The 13801-nt window shown below is 44.6% G+C and overlaps 1 protein-coding gene across 1 annotated transcript; it reads left to right on the top strand.

Moving 5' to 3' along the window:
• The first annotated feature begins 3771 nt into the window (after positions 1–3771).
• Positions 3772–4812, top strand: rps4 (ribosomal protein S4). Its single transcript has one exon. The coding sequence runs from the start codon at positions 3772–3774 to the stop codon at positions 4810–4812; it is 1041 nt and encodes a 346-aa protein (YP_007889804.1).
• Positions 4813–13801: the final 8989 nt, after the last annotated feature.

The following is a 13801-nucleotide window of genomic DNA, read 5'->3' as shown; positions in this document are numbered from 1 at the left end:
CGACTCTCCATTTCATTTCATTAGGGATTTTTTCTAGAATGCCCTTATCACGATCTAGCCCCTTGTCTATATCATGGTCTGTTTTAATAGAATCTACCTACTGTATGGCTTGCTAAATAAAGCGCTGTGGGATCAATCATTGCATTTATCCATTCATAACCATCATATATTATATGCTCTTTCAAGAAAAGAAAAGGGATAGAATTACAGTCTATCAGTCTTACCAGCATGCATACAAAAGGGAGTGTAGTTGCCTATCCGCTGGTTAAACATATAAGATTCTTATTAATTCTATATATATAAGGAATAAGGATCCCATATCGATCGAATGAAGATGGATGGGTTTAGATAGGTTCGTTCCAACCTGCTCTTTTGGACCATGAAAGAAGCAGGATCCAGCGCTGTTAAACTACTTTTCTACTTGTTAACGATCAGGTAGCCGCCTAATAGAGTGAGTGACGGATACGGATCCATATTCCCGGCAGGATGTCGAAAGAGCTAGTTAAACGGTGGTTTTGGCCCCCTGCTGCAAAGCTAGGATCCCAAGGATAGGCTCGCCTTGTGCTTGGACCTGCAAGGAGGAAGAGATAGCACAGTCTTATAGGGGGCCTCGCAATCAGTTGAGGGGAGGGAAAAACAAACCTACTGCACCCCTTGAGTAGGACAAGAGAGGACTCCTTACTCTATCTTTATGGGAATGTCATTGCATGAAGGGACCTTGAGGGTTGGCTTACTCTACGTTCGAAATAAGTATTACTTCAACCCATAGATAGGAAGCAAAGTAAGATTGGTGTCATAGCAAGAGTTAGGCCCTTGTTTCATGGATCGTATGAAAGGCTTCTTTATTCTTTTGGCTTATGGAATCTATAGAACTCGCTCGAGAAGACAAAACAAAATAGGGAATGGAAGGTACTATAGGAGAAGGGTTCGTGTCTTTCCCCGATTCAATAATTAAGGAATCTAATCTTTGTTCTATGTTTTGGAGTAAGCCAGTCAATGTGCCCGCTGTGGTGTATGAGCAAGTGATCTGATCCTATGCGCCTTTCTCCTTTTACCAACCTTAGCTCGTGTTATCATTATCATAACAGCGCCAAGTAACTTCATCAAGTGAAAAAAGAAGGATAGGATTCGAGGGCTTGAATGAGAAAAATAAGAGCTAGTTTACTTCCATTCCAGACTTCTACCTCTATGAGGCTTTGTGGTGCTGGGCTGGATATGGGGGGTCCTCTTATAAGCCGTAGCATTTAAGGCTGAATCACTCCGTATAGACACACCTAGACTACGAAGCTAGGACGGTGGGTAAGGAAGATTCTCACGCAGAAGTAGAAGGAAAGGAATGATTGAATTTAAGCTGAGGGCGGTGGGTTGGAAAAGTACGGTAGTCTACGTTAGTAGTGATTCGCCTGTCGGAGTAAAGAGAATGGCAGGTCTTTAGTTATAGGTCATACCCTTGAGGACCAGATTCACCCTCCTTTTCTATCTTTTTAGTGAAATATCGAACCTTTATAAATATAGTCAAAGATATCCCAAGTCAATCTCCAAGAGTCCCTTTTTAGGTTTAGGAAAAACCACCTGCCAAGCCCAACCTCTTAATAGCTTCCTTTAGGTCTTTCAATAGCCTTCCTTACCAACAAGGGCTTAGTTAACTTAACGTATAGTCAGTTTTTATCCCCTACGGAAAAGGTTCTTTCACCTATCACGAAAGCTCAGATCTGGCGCGGGCGGACGTGGACATCGAGGTAGTCATTTAGAGCAGATTTGATCAGTCAGAAGGAATCGAAGGAAAGCTACTTGATTGACTAGACAAAGACTAGCTCAACCTTCCTTTACTCGAGCTGAATCTTGATTAAGTTAAGTCAGAAAGGTTTCATTTCTATTGAAGCAGGAAGCCTAAATTCAATATTCAGACCGAACGAAGTGAATGTTCAAGCATCTAATGCCTGCCCCGGTCTTTCTATCTCTTTGAAGATGGAACTTTCGATTCGAGACAATTCCAACAAGAAAGATAAGCTAGGCTCGGCTTGGATTTGAGCTACTAACGAAGAATAAAGCTTGGAGCTCTGTAAAATGAAATTGCTCAATCTGAACTTCTCACTTTAGAGATTGGCTTAGAACTAGCTGAACCTGCCTGAACTGATTGACTCGCTCATCAAGCTTCCAATGCAGTCTTATCTTCTATGCGATATATGCGTTAAGTTGAAGTTCTTCGCCTTGGTCTACTCCTTCATGTAGTGAGTCGAGGTCCGTCCCTCAGGAGAAAGACGAAGCAAAACCCCATTAGATATATAAGGTTGGACCCCTTAGAAGGAGCGTGAAGGTGCCGAAAAGAGGGCTTTTATCACGTTTTAGAGTGAGTTATGGGAAGGTTCCCTCTTTTGCAGAAAGTGGAAAGTCTTCGAGTATCGTCGTCCTTCTATTGAGGATTCGGATAGATGAAGAGAAGGCCAACTTATCTCGATCTGGTCATTCACCCGATATGGGAATACCTTTTAGTAAGGCAAGACTAGAAAAAAGTCCGATTGAACTCGCAACCGAAGATGTGAAGAAATCGACTGCATTAGCACTTCATAAGGGAATACCGGACTCAGTGAATTCTTGAGTTGACATCGAGACCAAGTCCCATTGAATCTCTTGGAGGAAGATCAGTAGGCGAGGAGTGAGGCGATTTGTTGCCCATTCCATTACTTTCACGTAAATTACTTATGAGTCAATACCCCGAACTCCACTCTTTTGAATAAGCAATCTTCTTTCGACTGGGCCTAAGATCGGGAGCAATTTAGCTTTGGCATTGGATCGCCGCTTTATTCTGTTCTAGAGATGGAGATCCGGCTCCTCCGAGTGATCTGTCTAGATTTCGGAATAGAAATGGGCAAGGATGATCAGCCAAGCCAAGGGGCGAAGCGGTCCAATTGTTTGACTGTTACGCATAGTCACTCTCCTGTTAGGAATCGATCTAGCTGCTTATCCTATAGATAGTGTCGGCAATCACCTCCGCTATATAAGCTGTTGTCGGCATAACTGCTTCGGTAGTATACTAACCTAAACAGAGAATTCGTACCATGATTAGCAGACCCTTCTCAACTCTAGCGATTTCAAGCGGACCAGTCTCCACCTTGCAAAGCGTTAGCGCTAGCCAGGTCAATAGTTCAAGTATCAATTAAAGTCTCTATTTCACTTTCAAAAAGCAGTCTACAAAAAAAAATTCCCTCTTCGATGCTAAAATAAAAATAGGGTATTGTCTCTTTCTAGTAAATAGAATCATTCCTATCATATCATGACTGTAAAGCAATGGAATGAGCGATCTCAGATGTCATTCTTGCATCATGATGCCGAGAACCGTCTGCTCTCTCTTTTCCGCAAACTTTGTAGATGGAAAGAAGAAAGAGTAAGCAGAGATGGTACCACTAGGAGACAAGATCAAATAAAGGAACTTCACTCAAAGCTGGGGAAGTCAATAAAGGGTAAATAGCGTAAGTAATAAGAAGGGCGAGCAGGATAAATAAGGGCTAGACAGATATTGAATAAGAGAAGAAAGAGAGGTATGCCAGTTTCCTTCTTGCTTTTGTCGGGGGTTTTGGCAGAATTGGGTTCGACTCCCATAGCCCCGCGGCATTCCCCCTGACCTCGAGATAAAATGAAAAAACGGACGATAAACTGATTGTGAAGGGTACCATTATTTCATTAGTAAGGGAATTTTTATTCTATAGGAACGGGCTTCGATTCCCTTTATACGCGATGTGGCGAATCAGACTGATTGAACGACGACGAGATATGCGATTTAAAACTTGTCGTCTACTTTCAGGAAATGTTCGGAACAGAGAACTTACAATAATACAACGCCGCGTTCTCCGAAGATTGAGGAACAAGAAGAGATCTCTTAAGAGAAAGATTTCTCCGAGAAAAAATATGAACAGTTACATCCAATCACAAACTACACGAAAGTTGCCCCTTTTTCATGCAGATTTACCCATCACAGAGATGCACAGAGGAACAGAACGAACTTCATATATCCCTTTTATACTCAATCCAGAAACAAGATCGGACGTTATTCCGGTTCGTCTCCATTTTCGTGAAACTATTCCTCAAGCAAGGCAGCCGATAAGTCATCGAAGGGTTTTTGTTAATAATCGAATTGTAAGCATTACTCGTTTGAAAGTTTCCCACGGTGATCTAATATCTTTTCAAGAAAATGACGCGAGAATCCGCGGTGAAGAAATAAGGAGATCTTTCTATATCGAAATATCAGTTGATAAAATCATAGGCAAATTCCTGGATCACCCGGTAAGAATGTGGAGAAGAACCAAAACAGAATGGTTCCACCTACTCAAAACTAAGCGGGGATGCCGCCTGCTACTAAAATCCCGGTTTTTGCAACAACAGTTGCGTTATTCTATGCAAGAAGAATACTTAGAAAGAACAAAGAAGTTTGGATCCGAAAAAGTATGCTTAGGCAGTTCCTTCGCTGAGCACAACAGAATGAAGAGGGATTTGTATCATTTCAAATCCCTATTCTTATCGAAGAGAAGAAACGAGAAAAACCAAGATCTTCCTACTCGAACAAGAAGTCCTCTAGTTTACAACTCTTCTTTATATAGTAATTCGACCTATTGCTCCTCATCCCCCCATCCGTTTCCTAGGAAGAGAAGAATCAAAAGGATCGAACTACCTACTCATTATTCGGAGGTGAATCATAGAACACCAAAAGCGGTGGTATTTTATGGACCTAACATAGGTCACATCCCTCACGACATAAGATTGAAAGATCCAAACCTTCCTCTTCGGAGCGGAAACGGACGTGGCCAAAACATATAAAGATCGGCGTAGTCGCTCATAGGGACATATCTATCCGGATAGAGGATAGTCTAGATCGATTCATAGATAGATTTCTATCCATATAGATAGGTATCTCCGTGGATAGAGATAAAGATAGGGATCCATCTAGATCTTGCTTTATTCACTATTTCCATCTTTTTTCTGGATTCTGATTGATTGCCTTTTGTGCCGACGGGGACGAACAAACCAGTTCGGAAACGGAAGCACCCGACGCTGGCATCGAATCTGGGACTGTGTCGCCCGCCAATGCAGTCACCTTATCTGAAGCTGGCCCGTCTCAGTCGGAAGCTAGTGGCCCTCTCTGAGTCTCTCCCTCATTACCATCATCGCCAAGTCCTTCTTGGTTTGAAGGGGCTGATAACTATTCAAAAAATAGGTTTGGAGACCAGGGCGAGGTATCATCCTCTGCCCCTGTGGAGTCTCCTACATCCTTAACTCTTTCAAATCAGGAGCTGAGCTTATGCGAAACTTTATGAGGAGGGGACCCCTGTTGAACAGCAACCTGGCCCTTCGCTCCGCAGCTTGCCCCCCCGGCGAACGCTCCTCAGGAGGTTCCTTTTGATTGGTCTCGCTATCAACATGACCAGATAAGAAACAGACTCGCGGTTTTTACCTCCAACCGCCCACGAGACACGGACACCATAGATGCCATTATTTTATAGAAAAGTGATATTATCGGTCGAATGGCCCAATCGGATCCCAATCCATTCTGGGCTGAGCAAAAAAAGAAGTTGGTAGCGGATGGAATATGAAACAATAACGCGGAGTATACGATCGAGGCTCTCGAGAGGAACCTTCAAAAATGAAACGACGGGGACGGGGCAAACACCCGTTTTTTTAGAAAACTCCTCAGAACACGCCCGCCTTAAGAAACTCCTCAACTCTATTCTTTCTTATGGTTATGCCGGCGATGATAGGTGAATCTTGGGGCTTTCTTACCAGCCTTTGTAGTAGTGGTTTTCGGGTGGTACGGTGGGTAAGCTGGAGGGGACCCCGGTGGGTAGAGTAACTAACTTTCCGAGCTATCCGAGAAGGTTAGCGAGGTCCCTGCTATGGTGAAGTGAAAGATCTTTCACTATAGTGGGGAGAAGACAGGTGGGAGCAAGCGGAGCGAGAATCAACATCCTTACTTAGGCTTAGGGCTAGGCTAGGTCGCTTGGGGCTTATGGTGCTTCCTCTGCGGCTTCTTTTCACATTCATCCTTAACCGCACAAGCCTGGGCTGGGCCTACCCCCATCCCAGAGCAGCAAGAATAACAAAACAAGGCTCAAGAAAGGAAGACATTTTGCTAAGGAAATCTAAAGAGGTGGATAAAAAGGACTACGTCTTGCTCGATCAGGACGCTTTATTGCGAGCAAAAATGGCTTCTATTTTCCCTTTTATACAGGGGAATGACCGTCACAAGTGAAATGAAAGGAATTCCGCTTTCACTTCGCAATCTGGGAACTACATTCATAAGCAGTTGAAGTGACTATAGCAGTAATTAAGAAAAAAAGGCTCCTCCCCGAGTATGCCTTAGGAAAGTAAAAGGAGGGGTTCAAGGTGCAGAATTGGGGCACTACTATATTCCCCTTCTTCTTACTGAGGAAGAACGGATTTAAGGAAGCCGACTCTCGTTCTTTATCTACGGGAATATGAGAAGTAGACCTGTCGCGCTTCGAAGAAAGGTAGTTCCCCGGGGTCTGTCTATCTGACTATATTACTATATATATGATGCACCTAGGTTTCCAGACGTTCAGACTGAAGTCTGAGAAGGCAAGAAGAATTTTCTCTAACTAAAAGTGAGAACCTTTTTGTTGTCCCACCAGATTGATAGGGGAAATCTTCTATTGGAGGCGACATGGGGTTCATTTAGGATTTTGAGTAAGGCATTCCTGTGAGCTTATCATGCTATCAGGAGACCTCAGATAGATATCCGAGCTGGCATCTTATTGAGTTGTTCAACCACACTGAATTCACTGTTCTTGATGATCCTCAAGAATTCCTAAATTTCTTCCTCTGCTGCTTGACAGGTTCAATATCTCCCATTTTCTTCCTTCTTAGTTCCAACTCTTCTGGAGTATAACATCTTCCAGAACGAGTCATTCCTCCAATTTCTGCCACCTACCTCGGGCTCTTTTCCCCTTGTTCGGTAGTAGCCTCGATGCCGTAATTCCAAGGCACAGCATGATTTCCCGTGTAAGGTTCCAGGAGGCTGATAGTGATGGGTCCCTTCGAGGGTGGATAGGTGATAACCATCGGTTTTGGGATGGGTCTGAGTGTTAGGATTTGCGGAACCTTTGGTGCGAAAAATGATGCGCTTGGAATGGTGATAACAAGGGGCTGCGGTTGTGATGGAACTGGTACTAGGTAGGTGGATCGAGGGGCTTGGTAGGACGTAGGCCTATTTGGTGCATTCTGAACGATCTGGGAGATAACGTTGTGCAGATCAGGGCTATTCCTGTGTTGAGGCCGGATCTTAGGGTATATCATGTTCATCTCTGTGCAATCCGCGTCTTTCACCTTAGGCCAAACGAGCCTATCTTTGAGTGAAATGGGTGGTTGTATCTGGGACGTCTTTCTCTTCTTGCATATACTACTACTCTCTGATTCATCCTGCAATGAAGGGCATGGATTCTTCAAAGCGTAATACGCATTCCTCCCTCGCAAATAGAAACTCAACAACTGATGGTCCAGAAGATCTTGGATCCGATGCCTGAGATGGTAGCAATCATTGGTCCAATGACGTATACCTCCGATATGATATTCACATCTTGCATCTGGTCCCGGAGCCTGAGGATTCGCCGGTTTAGGAGGCATGGGAGTGATCAGTTTGGATGCAATCAATTCTGGAAGTAGGCGGGATGGCAGAATTGGGAGGGGATCGAATTCCCTCTTCTTTTTGACCTTCTTGTCCATTTATTCTTTGTGCTGCTGGACTTGAGGGAGGAGTTTGGTGGGCTCTATTCCCCTGGAGGATACCATAGCTGTCATTAGTTGCACCATCATCTTCATTTGTCCTTTGAGCTGTTCTAACTCCCTCATCATATGTGTCAACTCGGACTGGTCGGGCGCTGCTGCTTCTTCGGAACCTGCTCTTTCTTCTAGGATTTTCTGGACTTCTTCTGCTTTTTGGTTCTTCCTCTGTTAATCTGCCCCAAACACAGTCGTCACAATCGCGTCCCACCCCTGATTCATCTTTAGTCTGCCCTCTCATCTCATAGAGGGGTGCCATTCAAGTAATAGGCAACAATAGGAAACTCCCAGTCAGCAACAGGTACGAGTCTTCCTTTCTCGAATTGAGGAGCTAAAGCAGCCCTTTAGAGATAGGGGAATGTACTGATTGGTAAAGAGGGGAACCATCGAGACGGTATGCAATAAGTAGAAACTCTAAATCGGCGGCAGGCCGAAGGAAACCCTTTTTCATTGAATAAGTGGAGTGACAGTAGCAGTACCAAGCCAGTCTAACTGCTGCAGGGGATCTTCTGAGGAACTTTTTCACCATTTGGTGTATCGTCAGTAAGGGTGTTGTACTCCTACTCAGTCTCAACTGATTTCTTTATCATGGAGAGATCTCGCAAGATGGGACGGTCTTCTTTTCTCTTTCATTTCCCGATCTCAAAAATGGCTATTATCAAAGAAGTCCTCCTTTCCGCCTTTGTTAGAGTCAAGTCTATGGGTAAGAGACCCCCACCAGCCGGGTATCTCCCTCAAACTACAAGCCGGATTAGCTTCTCGATAATGAAACCTCCGTTCTCCCTTTCTAACAAAGGATTGCTCGAAGTCCGCGCCCTTAGTCCCGACGAGCTCCGCCCGGCACTAAATAGGGGACTTTGGTCCTTTTCTTTTGCGGTATTGATCATTTGAGGTCATCGCTCGAAAGAATAAAGAAAAAGGGCTTGCAGCTCCTTCTGCTCATCCTCCATTTGTGGAAGGTACCCAAGCGAGAGACTATAACAGTCAGCCTTCCGCTAAAATAAAAAGAGTCATAGAGCTCGTTCTTTCACTCATCAAAGATGATGGATAAGCAGTCGTCCCTTACTTTATTCCTTCCTAAGTCAGGAATGGCGGGACGGATTAAAGCAAGAATCCCTCAACTCCTTCGGTTAACTATATCTGCTTATATTTCTTAGAAGAAAGGGGGTATCCCTTGGTATAAGTCAGGGGGAAAAACAACATTCCTTCGAAAGTTGCGATGCATACAAAAGGTTAGATAACTTAATGTCAATCCTAACAATAGGAACATTTACATAATGGGTTAACAATAACTTCAACTATCAGACCAGACTTAACTAAAAAACTGATTTATGCATACATAGATAATCAGTGAGCGCGTGCTGTCTCCTTTTAAAGTCTCAAAGAAGCGAAGTGGGACCTTTCTAGGAAGTAGGGTTTATTTGTGACAACTTTCGTCACCGTCTTTCTAAGTGGTATGGTACGCTAGGTAGTTGACGGGCTTTTCACTGCGGTCTGGTTTCAAAGACTGGACACCTAGAAAAGTATACTACTGGATTGAAGGCGTTTTGACGTTGGGATGATGACGGAGTCTCTGCCTGCAGACTAACACTCTGGAGACTACGGGTCCCTACGGTGCTACCCCGCTTAGGTCGGAAGCCATCCCAGCCCGAACGAATTGGGTCTTTGCATTAACTAATAAGGATAACATCAGGTATAGGAAGGACTTCTTACAGGAGCACAGGAGAACAACCTATATCAAGGATGGTAGCTGACTAGCACTCACAAGAAGGCACTGATGGGATGAGTTCCTTGATTGGCTAGTCAATCAAGGGATTTTCCGGAGAGCTATTACTAAAGATTCCAGAAGGAATTTCCTAACCACGAAAAGTGGTACGGTCCCAATGAAAGTGTCTCTTAGCTGGTTTACAGGCTTCGGAACAAATAAATAAAATAACAACCCACTGTCATAACTCCAAGAGTTCATTGTCGTAACTGCTCAGGATGTTCTTTGTCGAGTTGACTGGCTTTAGTTCAGACAGCGGAAACAGGAAAGTAAACCGCCACCCTTCCGCGGGGGGTGGGGATGAATACCGATAAGGGACGTAGGAATGGCCCTTAACTACTGTCCGGAAGGCTGAAATAGCTTTCTCGGGAGCCTCTGGGAGGTCGGGGTATTCAATCCCATGATACTAAAGGAGCAAGGCGTCGTATCCTAGGGGTTCTACTAATACATCGTAAAGCGGATCCTGGTTTTGGTTTATAGCCGGGAAAGGTCAACCACTACCCCCTATTTGCAGCTAAAAACAGACTCTGGAAGCAGTTTTTGCTAGGATGAATGCAGGATAACAAATTCTTAAGCTTGTCGGGAAGGGTTATAGAAAATCTAGTTCTGCTGGTGAAATGGTTGCTGCACCGACTGCACACTGGATGGACTAGTTAATCCAAGAATGCGCTGCTGGAAGGAGGCTGGGATGCTACCCTTGTTTCTGAAACCAACTGGATCGACGGGTTTCACAACTAGAACTGGCTATAGATCTCGAACTTCAGCATCCGCCTTTGAAACCTCAACATTTGGTTCCGCTATCACGCCTATGCTCCCCAAGCGGACTTTCATAAGGTGCGACGTGTACCGGGCAATCAATCGGAGGCGCTATGCTGGGCTGTAATAGCGAATTTGAGTAACAATATCCCCCCACCCCACCCCTTTTCAAAGGGGATTCCCTTGAAAATAGGTGACGTCCCATACCATCCATCTGTGCTAAGAAAGGTTATATGTATAAGGGCTAAGTTTCATCCGTCTCAACAGCTAGTGTTTATAGGAGCTCTGGTTCATCCGTATGCCTCAGCTAAGGTTGAGTCATAGGCAAGTGCAACTTAACTAGATTCAGTGCCGGTTTTTGTGGCAATCCCATGGCGAGTTTATGATTCGGATCCATACCATACCCGGTGGATCGAGTCCAAGCACAAATAGCTGAGATAGCTGTGGGAAATATAGGAGCAGAACCATTCGTTGGAGATAAAGACTCCGATCGGTCAGTTGCCCGACTGGTATTTTACCCGAAACCAGTTTCCGCAGGGGCTGAAGCATAAACGGATCGAGATAGAGCCGACAAGAAAGAGAAAGATAGACCGACCACAGGGAGGGAAGGCAACAAAGATAGATTCACCAATACAAGAGCGAGAGCACGCCACGCATCACTCACAGATAAGAGCCGCTATCGCCCCTACTCTCTCTTAAGCTTGCCCCCACGAAGACCACAATTTTTTTCGTCTTCCGGAGAAGGATATAGGTTCATTTATTCAAGGACTACTTTCCTATTTGAGATCTTTTGAAAGTCCTTTTTTTAAGGTCAGAATAAAATTCTTACTCAAAAAAGTAAAAACTGGTTATACGCCCATCTTTAGAACTTAGGATCCTCTTTTGAAAAATGTCAAAACGCTTAGCTTAGTTTGTCGACTCTATCTCAACAAAGGAAGAATCGTTCGTTCAAGGTAAAGTCCACTTCGCTTCTTTTTCTTCATGTCACCCTTGTGTATTGGCATGAACAGTGCGTTTTATCGAGATTGTTGGCATCCAAATCTTGTAATCACATCTCCATGGTGAAAGAGAAGGGAACAAGCAACGGACATAGAATAGAGAGGCAAAGAAAGAAGGCAAGCTGAGGTGGAGGGAAGCTAGGATCGACTCGGTCTCTGGAGCTGTAACCATAGTTTGCGGGGGTCCGAAGGAGAAAGTCGTAGCTTGTGTGTTTATGGAATCTGGATTGGCTTCGTCTTCCGAAGGGACCCTGCCCACGCACGGAAAGCAAGCGCCAGTGGCGGTACGGCCTGAGCTATCTAGGCAAGAGTCGTCCGAGACAGAAACAAGTGGTACTGACTACACGGATGCCACTCGAACTGATGACCCATATAGGGGGAGCACGTCGCATGGGAAGAATCGGCGTTTAATGCGGGCATTGTTGCAAGTAGGCATTCTAGTAGTAAATGGACATGACAAGTAGTGGAGAGTACAGAGTACTACTCCAAGCGAGACTCGTCTAAGGGTTCAAAACCTGTGACAGCGGATGCGGACGGTACTGAATGGCGGGTGGGTTGGTGAACCAATAGGAAGGCCAGGGGGCATACGGATCTTTTTAACCGAAAGAGAGGCTGAACCAAGGAAGCAACCATACTGACTGAAGCCAGAAGAAGCGCGGGGACTTTCAGACAGAACGGAAGAGAGGGAAGGGAGCTCAACCGGTAGATAAGAGGGCGCTCATACCTGGCCAGCTAGCCTATTTCATTCCGTCCATCTAGGTAGTTCATCAGAGCAGCTAGAGCCCTCGCCCACGGATAAAGTAGGGGTGTAACAGGGAATACAATACCAAAAGATTCACTATTCGATAAGCCAACAACGGATCAAACTCCGGAACAAGCCAAGCAAACTCCAGCCCGGGAAACTACGGCCAAGCATAGGATACGGAGGCCTTTTTAGAGTATCTCTTATCGTAGTACGAGATCTTTGATTTGCTGCAACATCAGTCTCTCTCCGGAGAGCCCTCTGCTGACCGAACCTACTGTTATGAAGGCAAGCAACCACAATGGAGTAGGGCTTCTAAGTGCGTAGTCTGTTTCCAAGCTCTGATAAGCGAGTCAAGCTTTCTCATCTCAGGAACAAGTCGACTAAGGCGATGGGGCATATCCGATCTTCCAATCGTTGATCTAGTTGAAAATGAGCAAATGACATTTCTCTGTAAATAAGGAAATAAAGGCTTTAGCGCCTGAGATCAAATCCCTCCTAATCACTATCTAAAAAAGGATTCGAAATGGACTAGTAAGAGACTCCAGTGTAACCTCAAACTCAAATTGGAACCCTAACCCCCGTAACGTAATAAGGGGGCAACTTCCACTCTTTTTTTCACTCTTTCCATTGTCGTTTACTTTACGAAGCGAAGGAAAGAAAAAGGTATGCCCATTCTATCATATCGAGGAGAGGAATTACTAGCTCGCAGGCTTCAAATTGAGAACTTCCTTCCTTGCCCTCGAACCGACTATCCAACGACATGGAAGACTTAGCATTGGCCTATCACTCCAATTCCATTTTATAGCACGCCAACAGGACTTACAAAAGCACTCCAACAACTCGCTTGAACTTGAAGATAGAATACTACTTATCCGGAAAAAACAAGCATCGACTAAATAGAAGGCCCTTGAATCTGATCGTTAGCCTATAGCGCTATCTACCCTGAAGACTGAATTAAGGGATGTAACAGAAGTCTCAAGAGAACAAACTAATTATGGACTGGAAGGGCGAGAGCCTATTATTCCACCCAATGAGCAAAGAGAACTCTTTCTAGAATTTCAACTCCTTCTACCAAGTACGGCATTAGCAATTTAAGAGCTTAGTTAGGATGGATGGAACTACCTCGAACTGGCTCGATAAAGTCCGGGAGATTAGATAAGCTGGCTAGGTTATATATATTCTTTTTACTTAAAATCCACCGAAGGTGCTGGACCTGGTTGTTAAAAAGATTTTTTGCTATCCCGTGTTATTTCGACACCTTGGACTTCGGCATCTTTACTTAGGGATTCCCTGGGGAAATCATCTTTCCCTGCGAGAACAGCTCTTCTTCAGCCACCCAAGCTTGCAGGTGTATAGCTTTTGAATTCGGGTTCCCGCATATTGATTGATGCTTCCTTGGAATACCTTTCCATAGGAGTGGTAGAGTCCTAATAAGAGGCCAATTCCTGATACGCCCCTATGAATCTCCCTGGATATCTTCACTTTCTTCGGACGAGCATCCCTGACATAGCTGCCCTTGATAGAAATCCCCTGGCTTTCCTTACTCAATTCTAAATCAATCCGGCAATCTTCCTTACAGGGATTTTATCCTTCCTTAATAGTCTATCGGAATTTCTCTGAGAAACCCCCGGGAATCCTTACTGAAAAGCCCCTTTATCTTGATTGTTCGAATAGGATGTGTTAAGCAACAACTTCAAAGCCCTTAGCTACCGGTATTGCTTTGAAAAATCCTGGGTTAATGCAGGTTTC

This window comes from Vigna angularis, assembly GCF_016808095.1.
Source record: "Vigna angularis mitochondrial DNA, complete sequence".
Taxonomy (NCBI): Eukaryota; Viridiplantae; Streptophyta; class Magnoliopsida; order Fabales; family Fabaceae; genus Vigna; species Vigna angularis.
Note: the sequence above shows the minus strand (reverse complement) of the source record. Positions and strands in the feature narration are given on the sequence as shown.